Source organism: Colletotrichum tamarilloi (genome assembly GCF_030869305.1).
Source record: "Colletotrichum tamarilloi strain Tom-12 chromosome Unknown Scaffold_44.1, whole genome shotgun sequence".
Lineage (NCBI taxonomy): Eukaryota > Fungi > Ascomycota > Sordariomycetes > Glomerellales > Glomerellaceae > Colletotrichum > Colletotrichum tamarilloi.
Genome location: NW_026849427.1, coordinates 200,508 through 218,409, shown reverse-complemented (window position 1 = coordinate 218,409; position 17,902 = coordinate 200,508). Strand labels below are relative to the sequence as shown.

Here is a 17,902-nt window from a genome sequence, read left to right as displayed (position 1 = left end):
ACTGATAGTGTTCTCCTCAATTCGAGTAGTCACGTTGAAGATGATGCCATCACCCCTCCCATCTTCAGCTCATCCGTGTCTCCGAGACGGGCCAGAGGATATGAAGTAGCCAGGTTGAAGCCTCTGTTCTCGTGTCCTTGTCGTACGCGTGGCTCACTAGTCTCTATGCTAGCAAGTCCGCTTGGAAGACTCGCAGGACATCATCACGTCCGTCCACCTACATTGACAATCCATAGAGAAATTCAGGGAACGGATGCAGATAGCGGAGCTATCCGCTGCCAGATGCGAGGGAGGTAAGCCAGAGTGCATCAGAACTACATGTTCGAGGCAGGTTCCACCAATGGGGCGTTTTCCTCGCCGATCGCTACTTGGAATTCGCAAAGGGCCCGGCCTGCCCGGAGCAACTCGGCCGGAAGGTTGGACTCGATGTCCGACTCGCAACAGACGGGTTGCCAAGCCGACTTATAGTCCGAAGCTTGAGCCGATGAGGTTAATGTGAAGGAGTAGCTTTGGGGATTTTGAGATCATGCGAGGACTGTGGGACACTTCTCGGTGCCCACAGCTTGAATTAGGGCGATGCAGACAGCACGTACATAATCTTGACAACACGAAACTAATGGGAAGTCGAAAACGATGAGGCAAAGGGCTGGATATGATGAATGTTGAGGTTAAACGTAAGACAAGCCAGGTGTAACAGACTATCACACATGAATCCTGAAGGCTGAGGGAATCATCTAATCCAACTTTGTGTGGCCACAAAGCTATTCGTCGCATTTCATTCCGAGCTCTTCACAAGAACGGCAAGGGTAATTCTCGCACTTGTCGTACGGGCCATGATACCATCATCTAACAGTCACAAAGTTCTTATAGGCAGTCTGGTAGTCTCAGACAGGGATAGGGAAGACTCCGGGGGTTCTGACGCCCTCAGGGTACAGTGTCGCTTGTGTCAAAATCCTTCAGGTAGAGCAAAATCTGAACCCTGCATCCATCGGGAAGGATCGCCGTCACGCCAGACGCAAGTGGTTGCTACAATAATTCGTCAGGGTTTACGAGCGATTTCCAGGTCTACTGCCAGGATTCTGTTCCTACAGCTGGATTGGGGAGCTAGCTTCAAGGAGCGATCCTTTCGGTGTCGCCGGGATGTGAAGACTCGGAACTTCAGTTCGAGCAGTGACTGAGGGGTTACATCGGTATCAGATGCCAATTCCAATAGCTAAACTGGTCATACTCTGCCTCTCTCATCCGGCCATGGCTCTAATGCCACTTGTGATCAAATTCGGTGCTGAGGGCTTAATTACGGTGCTGCCTAGGTACGGGCCGAGTGGATGCATGGAATGAAATTAACGGCGTTGAAGTCAGTCAAGTTGAGACTGGCCGTTCAGGGAACACGGCCGATCTCTAAGCTTGATAGAGTCTAGAATCATGGCTGGAGTTCCTACTCAGATTGTTACCGAAGAGCGCGTGGTGGACTAACTTCAACGTCCGCCTTCTCTTCCTTTTCTTCATAATGGATAGTGGCTGCTGGAGAATCCTCCGATCAACACACTCGCATACGATTGAGTGCAAGCTCAAGATTTTCATAGTCCAGCTTACACAATAAGTGACCGTTTAGTTAGTTGATTTTGTGGTCTTATGGAATCGTATGGTGGGCATTAGTTAAAGGTAAAAAATGTGACCAGACTTGCTGTAGACAATACCAGGGCACATCGACGAATGAGGCTACAGTCCCAGTAAATCTGTGCTTATTCTTCTATTGCTCAATCTAATTAGATTGTACGTGAAAGTAATTTCATCAAACAAGAAGGAAATACCTGGCGTAACCTTATAGTTACTTACTCATAACCCTCCGCCTTTCGCCCTTGACCCATCAGGCTTCTCCTTTACGACCAATGAGCTGTCAGACTTAAAGTCTGATGAGTGTTCTCGATGATGCGTCTATCGACTTAATAGAGTTAAGGGAAGACATGCCGTTCGTTCCAAAAGTCCATGGGGTCAGTCCTCTCTTGAACCACTTGCCTGTAACAACTAACACGACAGATGTCTATCCCGTTTCTCGACTTTTGCCTAGGTTGGTCACATTATGGGATTTTGCCCTGCTGATGAACAGCTATAAACGCGGAATTTCTTTCGAGGTCGTGACCACCGCCTTGGCCATTACGATCTGCCCCTCTAGTACGCGCACGTATATGTACGCTGCCTTCGGGCATCGTTAGCAGGTCTAACTACTTCAATAGATGATGCCTAAGTCCTTCATAACTTTCAGTTGACGGCGTTCTTTCAATACGCGGCAGTTTCCGAGGAGATTTGAGAATCTTCTTGAGCTTGTGATTGGGCCGGCCGCGATACTAAATGGACTTGTTATGGGGACAAACAGAGCAAGTCTTTGCTATTAGAAGACGTCTCCGATGTGCCTTCGAATGATCTCCAGATCTCTGGTTACCAGCCAGTCTCAGCGTTCGAAATAGTTGAAAAGTAAGGTTGGACCGATGCTTCATCTGCTTATAGTCTATATTCCTGTCTGGAATATGTTCAATTCGCTTTTGACGTCAACCAAGCCGCCCCATTAGTACCCAACTGCCTTACAGAAGCTATCTATCGAACCGTTGTGCAGTAGGGAATCGGACCGTCGGTAAGGTGGCCACGATGACGACCTCGACTGGAACCAGTCGTAATCTTGACTACATGGCAACGCAAAGTGGCCAAGTGACCGATTGACTTCGAGGACCATTTCAATCTTGGATCATGGTTCTCTGACTCAAGATTCGTCTCAACGTAGAGCTTAGGGGTTCTACACCACGACGTCTTTGATTGATTAAGCTTTTGCACGGTGCGGGCTAGAAGGTCCTTGCTCTTAAACCGTAAATCAAATGTGATGAATTCAATAGCCGCGATGGTTGTAGCGGACAGCGTTCAAGAATTGCATCGGCCATGAGTTATGAAGTAGATTATCATAGCGACTGTTGTGACATTGCGATTGTGTTGCTGGTAATATGACACGTTCTCACGTCAGATCTTTACAACACTCGCTCATCTGTGATAATATGGCCTCAGTGTTCAACTACATCGAACGAGCTATCTAGGCGCTAGATGTGAGGAGAGTATGAAAAGAGTTGAGGGTATTGAATACAAAATGAGTAATGATGTCTATATGCTAATGCCAGAATCCTTCCTGGAAATTTTATTGTATGCTGCTGCCCCAGTCCGTCATTAGTATTATAACAATGCTTCCTTGCCATGAGTACAGTCTAGAATGCAGTGAAGACCTTCCATCCGGTGCGGTGAATTCTCGCTGCAAGGATGAAAGTCGTTCCTGCAATGCAAAACACACCCGAGAACACCTTGATGCCGACCCACCCACCGGAACCAGCCAAGATGGCTCCGTTGATAGGGTTAGTCGTCAGACCGCCAATAGAGTTTGTGAAGAACGTGATTCCCGTGCGGAAGCCAATCTCGTGGAGGGGCGAGATCTGGGCGATGAGGGGTGCAATCAGCGAAACGTACGCGCCGGAGCAGAAGCCGAAGAGGACGGCGAAGGCGATTAGCGCGCCATCCGTGTTGGCCGGGATCCAGAGGGCGAGCATCCAGATCGAGGTCAGGTAGCACACCACCACGAAGATGTTGTACTTGCCAATCTTGTCGCCCATGATGCCGGAGAACATTCGGCCGAAGAGGCTGCCGGCGTTGAGGATGGCGACCAGGTACTGCGCCAGGTTGGGGTCCATGCCAGCCTCGAGGGCCTGGACTTGGATGTAGTTGATGGGCACGAAAATGCCGTAGGTGAAGAGGAAAAAGCCGATGACGACGCAGACAAACTCATACTCCTTAAAGGGACGGATGAGCTGATCCATAGATACCTTCTGGGGTCGTGGTGGGTGGAAGGCCTTGACCGTGAGGTTTGCGATGACGAGGAGTCCGAGAATCATGAAAGCGCAGATGCGCATTGCCCAGGGGTACCCCAGAGACTTGATCAATCTCGTCACCATGATCGGGAAGATGATGCCGCCGATGCTAGAGCCGGTAGAGAGGAGGCCGAAAGCGGCTCCGCGCTTGACGTTGAACCATCCGTGGATCGTGTTCAGTGCCGGCTGGAAGATGGCTGCGACACCGATGGCGGAGCACACACCTTGTGCCAAGAGTATCTGCCAGTATTGCGTTGCGAGAGAGGTCATCATGAGACCAAAGACGTGAAGAAACGTGCCGGCGAGGATGAGGTAGCGGGGACCGTAATGGTCGTAAAGCTGGCCGATGACGGGGCCCTATGAAAGTATCAGATTGCATGTTCTAATTCAGGCATTGAGAAGACCAAGAATTACCATTGCCATCATGAAGAAGATTTGAAGAGAAGGAATCCATGAAATGGTACTCGGCGAGTAGTTGCGAAGCAGATCGTTCTGGTAGTACTCCTGGAAAGCTCCGACACCTGCAGATCAACCTTCGTTAGCTTCCAGAACCCCAAGAAAGCAGAAAAAATAGACTTCAGCCTCAACGTCGCAACGGGAACTGCGACTTACTGTTCACCCATCCGAAACTGCAAAATGATGTGCACCAAGCGCCAAGAACTACAAGCCATGCCGTGACACCTCCGTCCGGCGCATCGCTGCCGGGCCACGACGGCTTTGCGCCGCCGGCTGGAGAACCACCTTTTTCCGGGTCGGTCTGCCGTATCGTTGAAGGGTGATCGGAAGAGTAATCCGTTGTGTTCTGGTCCACCTTGGCTTCTGCAGCAGCTGGGTGCGGGTCTGAGAAGGTCATTTGGGAGTCCGCTGGGGACGAAAGCTGTTGTTGCTTCGACATTTTCGGCGCGAGTTCTGTTGTTTTGGCTAAAGGCTTGCTGGTGGATTCCGAGCCGCTCTGATAGCTTTGAGAAGCTTTATTGATATCTTGATTGAAGAGCTGAGTTGTTGAGGTTGTCTGTGGAATTGTCTAATGAGGATGACTCTATCCAACAAGGGATGAACATGGGTTAAGTATTTCCCAAGATTCTTTCTTTATGTGAACAGAAGGAAGAGGATCAGATCCGGAGGCCAAACGACAAAGAGAAGGAATCTCAGCGACAGCGGCCCATGTCCGTACCGGACGCCGCAGGGAGATCTGCATCGTCACCCTAGATAGGCCAGGGGCCATTATCGCATTAGAAATCGGTTTCCGTTACGACCGAGAGGGTCCCAAATCTGGTCATTGAGTCAAGTTTGCTTCCAATCTAGACCAATGTTTCCAGTGATTTGGTGCACTAGCACTGCTCGCGGCGCGAGATGGTGTGGGTTTGGCGCGCTCTGGCGGCGGTGATGGACATCCTTTCGGCGTGCGGCGCTCTCATGATCGCCGAGGCCGAAGTACCATTTTGTTAGCAAACACTGCAATCTCGAACCCCTTTTGCAGATCTCGGCGCCGAATGGTCTCCACTACGGCGATGGTGACATGAGCCGTTGGCATGTGCGTCCCTCGCCGAGATTGGTTGGCCTTATGGTAAAAATCTCTGAAGTAAGCATCATTTAGAGCGGCGCCAGAGAGCGGACTCTCGAGTTGAAGCTTATTGCTCTTCAGTTGTTCAGTTCTCCATTATTAATATGCTTTGGCTAGGCTCTTAACTAAATGCTGACCACCTTCAAGGACTTTGCTGTTTGCCCTTGAGATCCAATCCTCGCAAACACCTCCGTCACACTCACGGAAATATGGTCCGAAACCACGTTTACATGACCTCTGACTTCTCCAATCCGAGATCCTCGCGTCACGACAATCTCGCTATCGCCGAGCACATCAACGGAAATTACGTCTGTCGAGATGCAAAGCACAGAACTCTGGTACACCGTACACCAGACCACGGCTCCGAGGCGAGTGCCGTGAGCCAAGGAGCCGGACGATAGACATGTCCGATGCGGCGCAGGCTCAGTTGGAGTGGGTAAGACGCCTGTGATCCCACCGGATCGTTTCACACCTGTGCGTCGGTGCCCGCAACATCATCACATCTTGACGAAGTTTGTCAGCAAACAATGATAGAATGAGCCAAGAGAAATCAGAACTTACCCGAGTCACCACTGACCCCAACACCCTCCCCTTGCAACCTTCAAACTAAGGCCAAAGAAGTTCGACATGCATTAAACCAAGGGGGTATCATCAACAAATAAACGCAGCCTATGCCAATTCACACCATCTCCGTCACATCCACAGGCTTCGCAGGGTACGGCGTCTTGTGGTCTTGCGACAGTCTCACATCTTGATACTCGACGTGATCAAAGGGCTCTTCGTTCTTCAACGGCCAATTTGATCGAACCGTGCGCATCTCCGCGTCCGGCACGTCACCGACGGCCTGCCTGCCGAAGCTCTTGCGTCGTGCTGACTTGGGAACTGGCGGCAGGTTCTGTAGAGCGGCAGCGCGGTCAAAGACCGTGGGTGATTGCGGCTCGTCTGGAACGTAGAATCGTTTGGCGATGCCCGGTGCCACGTGCTTCATGAAAGCCTTGAGGAAGGGTAGACAGGTGCAGATGATGCCGACATTGGCCTCCACGACGCTAGGCACAGAGTTAGCCATCAAATATGCCTAGGTTCGGGGCTGGGGAGGTACTTACCACCAGATGATGCTTATTGAAGCGGTCCAGGTGAAATCGGCATTGTTGAAGCCGAGAGGAATCATGACCATGCGGACGATACTGGGCCCGAGGACGCTAGAGAAGGCATTAGGGATGTCTTGTTGTCCTCAATGTGCAGAATCAACTTACAAGCCTCCGGCCATGAGGAAGATCGTCATCTCAATCTTCTTGACCAACCTCAATGATAGGGGCGAGAGAATCCAGATCGGTAGCAGCAAGATAGCGAGATCGGTGGCGACGTTGCAGACGGATAGCATCAGCCACCACATCGACCGGTCAACACAGGTTCCCGGCACGTCCATATCCCAAATCCTCTCCATGGGGGTGCAGAGGTATGCCCAGCCAAGCGCGCCAGCGAGCGAGTACGCTACCGTCGCAAACATGACCACGTATACGACAATTTTCACAGCGCGATTGAGAGGGAAGCGCAGGTAGAACACGAGAATCGAGGCCTTTGTAAAGAGAACGGAGAGGCTGTACGCCGCGAGATCAACCATGCTCAGCTTATGGAAAGCCACAGCGTCGGCCCGGCTCACGTCCCAGATGTGGTGCCCGGCTCCATTCCTCGTCTCGTAGACTTGTATCACCGAGTATGCCGTAGCGAAGAGCAGTCCGATGAAGATGAGGTCGTCGTCGCGTTGGTGGCGGTGAATCACGACCTTGACCGTGTACAGGCGGATCCCGCAGAAGGTGATGGCCAGGAGGTTGAGCAGGATGGCGACGATCAAGACCTGTGGCACGAGGGACTCGGCGGGATTGTCGAAGTTGGATACGACGCCCGGCGGGGGCGGCGAGGCGGCCACGAGCTCGTCTTCGCTCATTGTCCACATCGCATTATGGATCTTATGGCGGGGTTTGGATGACAGATTTGGTCTGGCAGAATTACGACAGATACACACGAGCGTATCGAGCTTGGAGAAGAGGTTCGTGTCGAGACTATTTAGCAAACACCTGAATCGCGAATACACTCCCACACATCCCCTCCCATCCCCTTCCCTTGACATCAGTCTGGCTGTTCCTCGCGGCAAAAAGTGGCCGTGACCGTGGTCCGTTCCTGAAACGTTGATATCGTGCCTGGAACGCACTGACTGGTTCGATGAACTGGATCCAAGGCACGTTGACCATCGGCAAATACTACCAACCGCAATGCTTCATCTTGGAAAGCTTAACTTCGTTCCCACGTCCACTTGGAAACTAGGCCAGGGGTAAGTTGAGGTCACTTGAGGATAGTCGCGGTCGGCAGTTCAAGCTTATCGACCGGAGAACAATACCGACAGGCAGGGTCACCTTACATCGGGAGCCGGCAAGCCAAGACAGAAACAAGACTTTTATCCCACGTAGCGCAAGTCGTCGGCACCTTGGCAAGTATGTTCCTGAAGTTAGCGACTGCTTCTAGAGGCCCCCTGAAGATCTCTCCCGCCTTCGCCAAGCGCTTAGCAGGCTTAAGGTTGTTTGCTTGGCGGAAAGAAGCATAACGATATTATCCCGATGGACGCTGAGTGGACGCGGACGCGAGGAGGGTGCAGCCGCAGAGGCAGCTGGTGCGGCGGACAGTGTTTGTTCCTTAAAGTATAAAGCATGGGAATCGTGCTTTGGGACAAAGGGAACAGTGAACAAACCCCGGCCAGCTAGGAGAGCGCTTGCTATCAGAGTTCGCCGCGGAAAGCGAAGGTGATGGCAATTGGTTGGAAGCGAGAATCTTCATCCGGCACGGCATCCGTATTCCTCTATCCATCGTTGGGCAAGTCATTAAGCTCCCGGCGATGACTTGAAAGGGCAAAGGGGGAGGTCGTTGGAAGGAAGAGTAAACATAAGCTTTTCCCAGGGCTGAACAGGGATGGCAGACGAAACACAGGAAACACAGGAAACAAGTGAGGAGTCTTGGCTCGATCGCTTCTTTACGCGGCAGCGAAGCGAATCTTGCCCTATCTGGGCGATTTATGAAATCGTGGTAAAACGGCGTGTCGAGGTGTCATCCCTGGCCTGAAGCATTTGACCCCAAACTTTAACTCAAACTTTTGGGCGGAAGCAGTTGAGGCTAGTCAGCCTTCTTTCAATGTCAGCTGTTTCTCACAACGAATGGCAGTTGTCCCTCCAGTCTCTGAACCGGATGGATGGTTCATTGTGTGGCGGACGTTGAAGATGGGGCGAGTTGGGTTGATGTTAGACCAAGCAACCTGATGTCTTGGCCAGCGAAACAAGCCAAGATCGTCGCGCCGTCTCATTGTATATCGTCCTAACACTCATGTCAAGCAATGACTGGGCGAGCTCGAGCCATCGAGATTGGCCAAGATGATCATCTCGTCCCAGAAAATACCATCTTCCACTATGAGTCTTTGGGTGATAGCTTCATGAGGCAATTATCCCACATAACTCAAGACTATGAAGGCAGTGCGAAAGGTATCCCACTTACAGAGCCATTTGTCAGACTAGAATATCTCTTGGATATACTGTGAGTTGTCTCTAGGAGTTTCAATCGCTCTTGGAAACAAAGTCGCATGTAGGCCCTGTCGGTGGAACGTCAAAAATACCAACTGCCAAGGAACATGACGTTATTAATCACAGACCAAGCACATACGCAGTGTAACCAGAATATTCGACGACCGCTTCCTGGACCAAGCGTCGAGCTCATGTCACGGTTTGCGGGGAAAGACAAACATTCGTGTCTCGGGCCAGAAACGCTATGGTCTACGCCACGCGGACACTCGAGACGCCGGCAGCTTGTTTGCTTTTTGACTGCCGTCTGCCGATTAACCAATCCCATTCGCCGGTTTTCATTTGGTTCCCTTCAAAGTCGTAAGTCGTCCCGTCTTGGGATTACGGCGCCATTGTTTTGGATGCTTTTGGGCAGATTTATCGGTTCCTTTTGAAACTAGACGTCTGTCGTCTGTCAAGTTGGATGAATGGAAACCAGTCGTCTCATTGCCGCCATAGTGTTGTTCTTTACGCTCGGCCTTTGGCCACAGTCCGCGAGACCGAATTTCCCTCTTTTCGATTCAGTCTGTCATCTGGAACTGTCGAAATCTCGCCGTCTGTGCGGGTGAAGGAGTAGAGTTGGATGACTTCACTAATGACTCTCACGCACAACTAAGGTACCAGGAAATAAAAAGTCTGCACACACTATGTCCGTTCACTCATCGTTGTCAATTGCCGCGATATTCCACATTTTCCGGCCGGCCATGATAGACCCCGATTGGCATCCCCGGGATCCACATGCCCCCTCGGACGCCGTGGAAAGTTGGCCCACCTGTTTGCTTCTTCCGCATTATTACAGGTTAGCCGAACGAATTGGTGTTGGCACATGTTGGCATGCATCGCACGGAGCCTCCGTTCCTGCAGCTCCTGCAGCTTGCCTACAGGGCAAGCAAGAGAGAAAGGAGAAGGTCGTCAACAGGGTTACATTGGCCATGGAGTCGTGCTAGGCCCAAATGTGAAGTTGCGTTGGCAATCAAGCCACTCTCGAATCTTTGGACACGAGGAAAAGGCATGGCAGAGCCGGCGTCGGCTTCTTGATCATGAAACATACTTTATGAGTTGCAGATGTAGTCTTATCCTCGAGATATGGCGTATCGTGTGATCTACAGATAACTCTCTGAATACAGCTCCGGCCGTAGGTTGATGAGAAGCGTGATGAGGATAACAGTAGTAGATAGCCCCTCAACTTGCCAAGAGGTTTAATGAATGCCCTTGTCGGTAACCCATGCTTGATAGGGTCGCAGCGCCGAATACGAACGACCTACGATTGCATTGGCATGTCACTTGCGTTGGAGTCACTGGCTAATGCAACAACACGCCGGACGCGCTGGATAATGGAAATTAGATGCTCAAGATACGAGTCGCGATGGTGTCGTTACTGTATATAATGCCATCATCATGTTCTCGTACAGTTGAGGAAGAGGCTTTCGAGGGGCACGGCTTCACGTCACCAGATCTCCTGTGATCCCACATTCGTTTAATCGCCAGAAAGAAGGGTATCGCCCCTTGACGCAGGATGCATCTGTCCACTCTTTTGCTTGCCGCCACGAGCGTGGTAGGTATCGCCGCACAGAGCAATCACCCGCTCATGCGCCGAGCTGATGACAACGCCCCCGAGACCGCGGCAAACAAGACGACAGTTGAGCCCAAACGCTTCATCGTCGAGTTCGACAAGGTACATCTCATCCTTCTTCTTCTCAAACTCTGCCAACCAATACAGAGGCCATGCTGACACTACTCAGGGCGCCGACGCATCCGCCCTAGCCGCCGACATCGCCAATCAGCGCGGCGCAAAGGTCCTCCGCGTCTTCACCAGTGACATCTTCACCGGTGCCGCCGTCGAGACGGACGTGGAGAACATTGACTCTCTGCAAGCGCTCGAGCCCGTCAAAGTGGCATGGCAGTCCCGCAAGTTGAAGCTTGCGCCCAGCACGCCGCTTGCGTCGTTCGTGGAGAATGCTACTGCCATCGACTATGATATTCACCACATGACTGGCGTCGATAAGTTGCATGAGGCTGGTGTGTTAGGGAAGGGGGCTAAGGTTGCTGTTGTTGATACTGGGATTTGGTATACTCATGAAGCGGTACGTGAACGAGTCTCCGTGTGAAATGCTCGGTGAGTTTCTGACATACAACAGCTCGGTGGTGGATTTGGTGAGGGCTTTAAGGTTGCTGGTGGTTATGACTTTGTTGGTGATGGATGTGAGTTCACTCAGAACCCCTCTTCAGTCATCCAGATATTAACAGCTTCAGCTTGGCCGAACGAGGGTCAAGTAAAGAACCCCGATGCCGACCCCTTGGACCAGCAAGGCCACGGAACCCACGTAGCCGGCATCATCGCCGGTAACAGCAGCATGTAAGTCCATACCTCTCATCACACATCGAACCTCCCCGGCTAACACGCCCTCAAGCCTCACCGGCGTCGCCCCAGCAGCAACCCTCTACGCCTACAAAGTCTTCGGCACAGTAGACGGCACCGACGAAGACACCCTCATCGAGGCCTTCCTCGCAGCCTACGAAGCCGGCGTGGACATCATCACCTCCTCTATCGGCGGCATCAGCGGCTTCACAGACAACGCCTGGGCCGTCGTGGCCACGCGCCTGGTAGACCAGGGCGTCGTCATCACAATCTCCGCCGGCAACGACGGGCAGGCCGGCGCCTACGCCGCCAGCAGCGGCTCCTCGGGCGAGCACGTTGTCGCCGTGGCCTCCGTCGAGGCTGACGTGCTCGCGTCTTCGTCGTTCCGGGGAGTTTTCTCCCTGGACGGGGAGACGAATGAGACGAGGGTTGCGTATCGTGCTGTCGAGGATTGGTACCCTTCCGAGGTGAAGGATTGGCCTATCGTGCCCCTGAGTCTGAAATCGAGTACCGCAGATGAGGCGTGCAACCCTCTCCCCGCGGGAACTACCCCGGACCTGACGGGAGTCGTGGCCCTCGTCCGCCGGGGAGGCTGCAACTTCGACCAGAAGCAGCGAAACCTAGCCCCCTTCAACGCCTCGCACATCCTCTTCTACAGCAACGAGATGCCGCTCGTACGCCCAACGACGGAAGACACATCAAGCCTCATCGCAATGGTTGACGCGCGCGTCGGCGCCGCTATCATCGACACCGTCCGCGCGGGCGGCAAGGTAACGGCAGACTTCACGGAGCGTCCCATCTTCCACATCGTCGGCATCAAGAACGAAGAAAACGGCGGTGTTGCGAGCTCCTTCACTTCCATTGGCGCCACAAATGACCTCTTCATCAAGCCTGATGTCGCAGCCCCCGGTGGCCAGATCTTGAGTTCGTATGTCGGCGGCGGGTATGCCATCCTCAGCGGCACGTCTATGAGCTGTCCCTACGTCGCCGGCGTCGCGGCGCTTTGGGCAGGCAAGTTCGGAGGACGTAGCGTTCACGGGCCCGAATGGGCAAAGAACCTCGCCATGCGTCTCATCTCCTCCGGCGAGGCGATCAAATGGGACGACGGCCAGCTCAACAACAACCCATACGACTTCTTCGCGCCCGTAGCACAAGTTGGAACGGGTCTCATCAACGCCACCAAAGTCCTTGAGTACGGTACCGCCCTCTCCTTTGCCAAATTCGCCCTCAACGACACGCACCACTTTAGCCGGTACCATGCCGTCGACATCACCAACGCCGGCGCCGAGCCCGTGACGTACACCTTTGAGCAGCAGGAGTTTGGCGGCATGAACACCGTCAACCTTGACCCGACTGCGTGGGGAACGCCCAAGATTGCGTGGTTCGAGGAGGTCATGGCCGCGCCTCAGAAGATGACGCCGTCAATATCCTTCCCCGGCCCCCTGACTGTCCAGCCGGGAGAGACGAAGACTGCTCAGTTCGGCTTCAACTACCCCGACGCCGCAGCTCAGGGCCTTGATCCGGCCAATCTGCCCCTTTACAGCGGAAAGGTCCTCATAAAGGGGAGTAACGGTGAGACGCTCGGTGTGCCATACCTGGGTCTGGCTGCGGACCTTCACAAGGACGTGGGCATCATGTTCCAGTATCCGACGGGTTTCCCGCGCATCACGTCTACCCGTAGCGACATCCCTATTGCTCAGAAAGCCAACTTCACGTTCAACCTTGACCCGGCGGTCCAGGACTTTCCTAACCTATACGCCCGCATTCAGTACGCCACCCGCGAGCTGCGGTGGGACATATTTGATGCGTCCTGGGTGGAGAGAGACTGGAAGTACCCTCCCGTCGTCGGCCAGGCTGGCTTCGTGGGCGCGGCGACGAGCTGGTCCAAGGCCTCGGGGAAGACTTTCATCGATCCTACTGTGGATGACCCGAACGATATCATCACGCTGCCCATGCGTGACGTGCCTAGAGACATCGTCGGTGTGTACGGTGTTGAGTTGTGGTGGCTGGGTCGTCTGGCGAATGGTACGCAGATCGCGCCTGGCAAGTATAAGATGCGATTCGCTGCTTTGGTTCCGTTTGGGAACCCTGAGGCTTCAGATAATTGGGATGTCTACGAGACTCCAGCCTTTGAAGTCTTGCCTCTGTCAGTTTGAGGGTTTGTTCGAAGTTAAGTAAGGGTTGTGTGGCATGATAGGAGTAGCAGCGCGTAGGTACTGTCGCTCATATATAGAGACAAGATCATCTCTGCAAGAAATATACTTCGTATTGGGTATTATGTCTCCGACTTTGAACTCGACAAGCTCGGGTGCATGCGTGCTAGCAGTTTCATCGTCTGATCTTGATGGCTATAAATGACTACTCCCTCGAAAGGGATTATGTTCTGGTATCTCTAACTTGTAAACTTGATCATAAATCACAACTTCTCCGTCTGGTTTCTGCTTAGAGTCTGGTGCTGCTCGGCAATGAAAACCTCTTCCGAGGTGAGCTGGTATTTGCCGGACTGGCGAGCCGAGACACCCTTCTGGAACATGACATCCATCTCGCCAAAGGTGCGGCCCTTGGTCTCGAACATGCGGAAGTAACCCCAGACCCAGGTAAGGGTAGCAAGGACAGCCCAGAAGAATGCCTATATGCCAAAGTTAGTCATGCATAGATGCTGCTTGGAATTGGTATGGTAACTCACGGTCTTTCCCTTCAAGTTCCAGTCACCAGGTGCCAGCATTTTGGGCTGGATGAGACCACCGCAGATAATGTTACCGACGTAGTAAGTGCTGCGAGCCAAGACGACAGTCTGGGTGCGAAGACGGGTAGAGCCAACTTCGGCGACGAGGGTGTAAACGATAGGACCGACGGACATGGAGTAGAAGCCGAGCCACACGACGCAAAGGATGGACTGTCCCCAGATGATGCCATCAGTCTGATTCGGGGCAACAGACAAGAATCCGATGATCCATAAGCAGGCCACAAGAAGAGAGAATCCGACAATCCAGATTGTACGACGACCAAACTTGTAGATGTAAAGCCAAGAGATGCAAGTGCCGAGGAAAGCAATTCCGGTACCTCCCAAGCTGATGGCGTACGAAGCGGAGGGACTGATTCCAGTTTGCTGGAAGAAGAAGGAGCCGGAGTAGCAGAGGGCGCCGCCGTTGGTAATTTGAGACATGAATGCCATGCAAGCGATCTCGGTACGTCGGAGGTTGGTTCCCTTGAAGCAGTCGAACAGAGAAGCGCCGGCTTGCTCATCAATCTCGAGCTTGTTCGTATGGACCATCATGGCCACAGTGGCATCCAGATCAACGTTGTGTTCAGGCTCTGAGAGGCGCGCGAGCGACTTCTTGGCCGCATCGAGGTTGCCTTGACGAACGTGGTGCCAGGGAGACTCAGGGGCGAGCCAAGCGGCAATGATGAGGGGGATGGGCCAGACCCACTGCACGGCAAAGGGGATCTTGTAACTCCACTGACCCTTGACATCGACGAGTCCTTTGAGGATACCGGCAGAGATGAACTGACCGATACACCAACACAGGTTGACGTAGGAAGTCAGGTATCCACGGATAGCAAGGGGCGTGACCTCGGCAGCGTACGCAGGGCCAGTTGTGGCGAAGACACCCCAGGGAATGTTGCAGAGAACTTGACCAGCCAATTGCATCTCGATGTTGTGGGCGAAGAAAACGACAAAGACGAAGGCGGCGAGCCAGACAAGAGAAACGATGAGGACCTTGCGGTGACCGAACTTTGGGGTGAAGTATCCGTTCAGGATGGCACCGACGATGTTTGCGACAGCTCCGATGGCGTTGAACTTCTGTTGCCAGGACGAAGAGATCTGGTAGCCGTTTTCCTCGTCGAGGTATTCACCGTACTTTTCGCGGAACGCGGGATAACCATAAAAGGAGCCGATCAAGGTGACATCGTAACCCTCCATAATGACCGTGGTTGAGATGACTGGCGAAGAGGAGAAGCGTCAGACGATTACTTGTAAGCAGAAGGCCCGTTTTAGGGGGACAACTCACGGATGGACCAGAAGGCGGCGCGCTTGTAGGTCTTGAGACCTTGCCAGACACCGAAGCTGTGTTCAATGTTGGTACCCTCGTGGGCCTCATTGTTGAGTCCCTTGTCGTCGAGGCTCACATCATTGAGGTGCGTGATGTGAGAGGGACCCTTTTCGACATGGATAGGGTCTTGTGGCTGGGAAGCCGTCTTTTGGGTGATGTCGTTGGACATGGCTGCGAACGCTCTGGGGCTGCTTGAAGCTGTTGACGATGGGCAAGCTCCTGGAGCAGAGTCGTATCGAGAAGAGACAGGAGGACCAGGCACGGTGAACTGGGGGTGGGCAGTTGTAGTATTTTAAAGTCGCGTCGAGGCGAGATCAAGGTGGTACCAGACAGTCGGCTTCCTCTCGTCTCATGCCATGGTTGCAGTCTGCAGAATATGCATGGTACTGGGACGAGGATGGGACGGTTGGCCTGAGCCGACCCTGTGGAGAAGCAGTTTGTTTCCCCCAAGCTTGGCCTCTATGGATGGGCCATTCCCCAATCAAACCGTGTTGGAGATCCTTCGTCGTGCCGGCCGGGGTAGGCTATACCGTTCACGCTCAAGCCATGTTCTCCTCATGGTACTGGATGTCTGGGCGGGCATGGGAAATGCTGGCCATGTGCGAGGCAGAACCCACATTCAAGTGGAAAGCCGATCGGGGCCTTGTGGCTAGCGGCGGGATTGACGGTCTTGGAAGATGTTGAGTGGGTGAAGGAAGCCATGGGGAAGAGAGTGCGGAGAGAGACGAGGGAGTTGACAAGCTGTGAATGGTCGAAACATCCAAGACGCCGGCGGGAGTGGCCAAGGGAAGCCAGCCGGGGGCGGGGAGAGGCAGATTACTGATGGGCCGTGGTCGATGTGGTGCCAAAACGAGTCCGGGGTTCTCGTCCTCGAGGAGTCTGGAGACAAGGGGGAGAACTCGTGACTGGTGGTGACTGACAAAAAGTCAGGATGGGGGAGGCAGGATGGCGGCGCAGTAGGGACGACGGACCGTCGAATCTGGGGGGGCTTCTGGTCAGTGGTTAGTCTGGGATCGAGGCATCAAGCAATGAGGAAGCGTAAGAGACAAACTTGACTTCAAGAGGCTAGAAGGGAAATGTCGTCCGAGGCTTGGAGGAGGACAATTGGTGGAACTTTTCCCAAGGACGAAATTGACGGTTGGGGATGGCGGCGGGTGGCCTGGGGGATCGGGAGAGTCAATGTGCCTAGCGCGTCCAAGAACGGATTAGGGTCGTTTGGCGATGACTAGCGCGCCCTTAGCGAGGATAAAGTGGGTCATGACGGACCCGACGAGGAAGGAGATGTGGGGTAAGTCTGGGGATTTAGTGGCGTGATGGGCCGCACTGGATGCCCGGGGCCGCTGAGGAGTCGCTGGAGTCCACTGTAGGGCAGCCGTCTAGGCCTTGATGGCCGGTTCAGTTAGCAGACGGGTGCGCTGAAGCACTTCCCCATCCAGGCCCAGCCCACACCTCTTGTGCTGGGTTTCCCCAAGTTTTGCGCCCTTCATCTGCAATGCCACCACCTCGCTTTCGTTTGTTGGTTCATTGCCGTTGCAGCAGGCGATGTGCAGCTGTTGTGTACCTCCACGTAGGAAGTCAGCTTGGATATGCTGGATTCATGTCCTGTTTGGTGTGGAAGTCGAGAGCAGCAGCAGTCACGAGAAGACTGAAAATTCGAGGTGCAGAGCGAACGGTTAAATGTCTGGGTACGTATCCCCTCTTCTCGTGCCGGGCTTAGGTAATTCCACAGTTGCTCCGGAGCTACCCAGGGCAGTACGTACCCATGGGTCATCCCCGGTTGCACCCGACAACAACCACTGCAACCTCAGGAGAACAATTTACGACCAACAACGACATCCACTCTCCATCGACCTGCGTTAAACAGCCGACTTTGACCACGCCTTCCTCCCGAGGCTATTCGGCTCACTCTGGCCTATCCGTTGCCTCCTGGCTCATTATTGGCATTGGACACGGCATGAGAAGACACTATGGACGGAGACCTACGAGAAGCTTGATCGATGCTGACATTTGACACCTAGTATACGCCGTGCTTGGCTCTGCCTACAATGCAGATGCCGATTCCGAAAACATCACCGGCTACTCCCAACGACGCGGTCGGGTCACGTTCGAATCAAGGGGACACTCCCACCATCCGATTCCCCCAGAAAGTAGACACCACCTTCCTGCAAGCATCTGCCAGGTCGACAGGGAATGTGCCTTGACTTTCGGCTCCAAACCTCCTCTTGCCGTCGCCCCCAAAGGTCCCAACCAGTCACAACTTGCAATTGCTGCTGTGGAGTTCCGCGCGAATCAACTCCCTGTCTTCTCCAATTCTGCTTCTCCTCCTCGGCCTGCCTCGGCCGAACCTCGACGTCCACTGGTCACAACCGAGTCTCATACGGATACGTGCATTAGGGGTCGTTTACTCTCACATTGTGAAAAGAGCA

At 53.5% G+C, this 17,902-nt stretch overlaps 4 protein-coding genes across 4 annotated transcripts; 1 reads left to right on the top strand and 3 right to left on the bottom strand.

Annotated features, from left to right (window-relative positions):
- Window positions 1-3,245: 3,245 nt before the first annotated feature.
- Window positions 3,246-4,794, bottom strand: CTAM01_10126 (major facilitator superfamily transporter; the record flags this gene model as incomplete). Its single annotated transcript, XM_060526142.1, has 3 exons — window positions 3,246-4,256; window positions 4,314-4,420; window positions 4,512-4,794. The coding sequence occupies 3 exons, from the start codon at window positions 4,792-4,794 to the stop codon at window positions 3,246-3,248; spliced, it is 1,401 nt and encodes a 466-aa protein (XP_060379277.1).
- Window positions 4,795-6,142: 1,348 nt separating this feature from the next.
- CTAM01_10125 (uncharacterized protein) lies at window positions 6,143-7,417 on the bottom strand (the record flags this gene model as incomplete). The annotated part of the gene is made up of 3 exons (XM_060526141.1): window positions 6,143-6,509; window positions 6,567-6,662; window positions 6,717-7,417. 3 exons carry the CDS (start codon window positions 7,415-7,417, stop codon window positions 6,143-6,145), a joined length of 1,164 nt encoding a protein of 387 aa, XP_060379276.1.
- A 3,161-nt stretch (window positions 7,418-10,578) lies between these two features.
- On the top strand, window positions 10,579-13,577 carry CTAM01_10124 (serine endopeptidase; the record flags this gene model as incomplete). The annotated part of the gene is made up of 4 exons (XM_060526140.1): window positions 10,579-10,737; window positions 10,805-11,146; window positions 11,201-11,418; window positions 11,474-13,577. The coding sequence occupies 4 exons, from the start codon at window positions 10,579-10,581 to the stop codon at window positions 13,575-13,577; spliced, it is 2,823 nt and encodes a 940-aa protein (XP_060379275.1).
- A 260-nt stretch (window positions 13,578-13,837) lies between these two features.
- CTAM01_10123 (sugar porter family MFS transporter) lies at window positions 13,838-15,645 on the bottom strand (the record flags this gene model as incomplete). The annotated part of the gene is made up of 3 exons (XM_060526139.1): window positions 13,838-14,050; window positions 14,108-15,366; window positions 15,435-15,645. 3 exons carry the CDS (start codon window positions 15,643-15,645, stop codon window positions 13,838-13,840), a joined length of 1,683 nt encoding a protein of 560 aa, XP_060379274.1.
- Window positions 15,646-17,902: the final 2,257 nt, after the last annotated feature.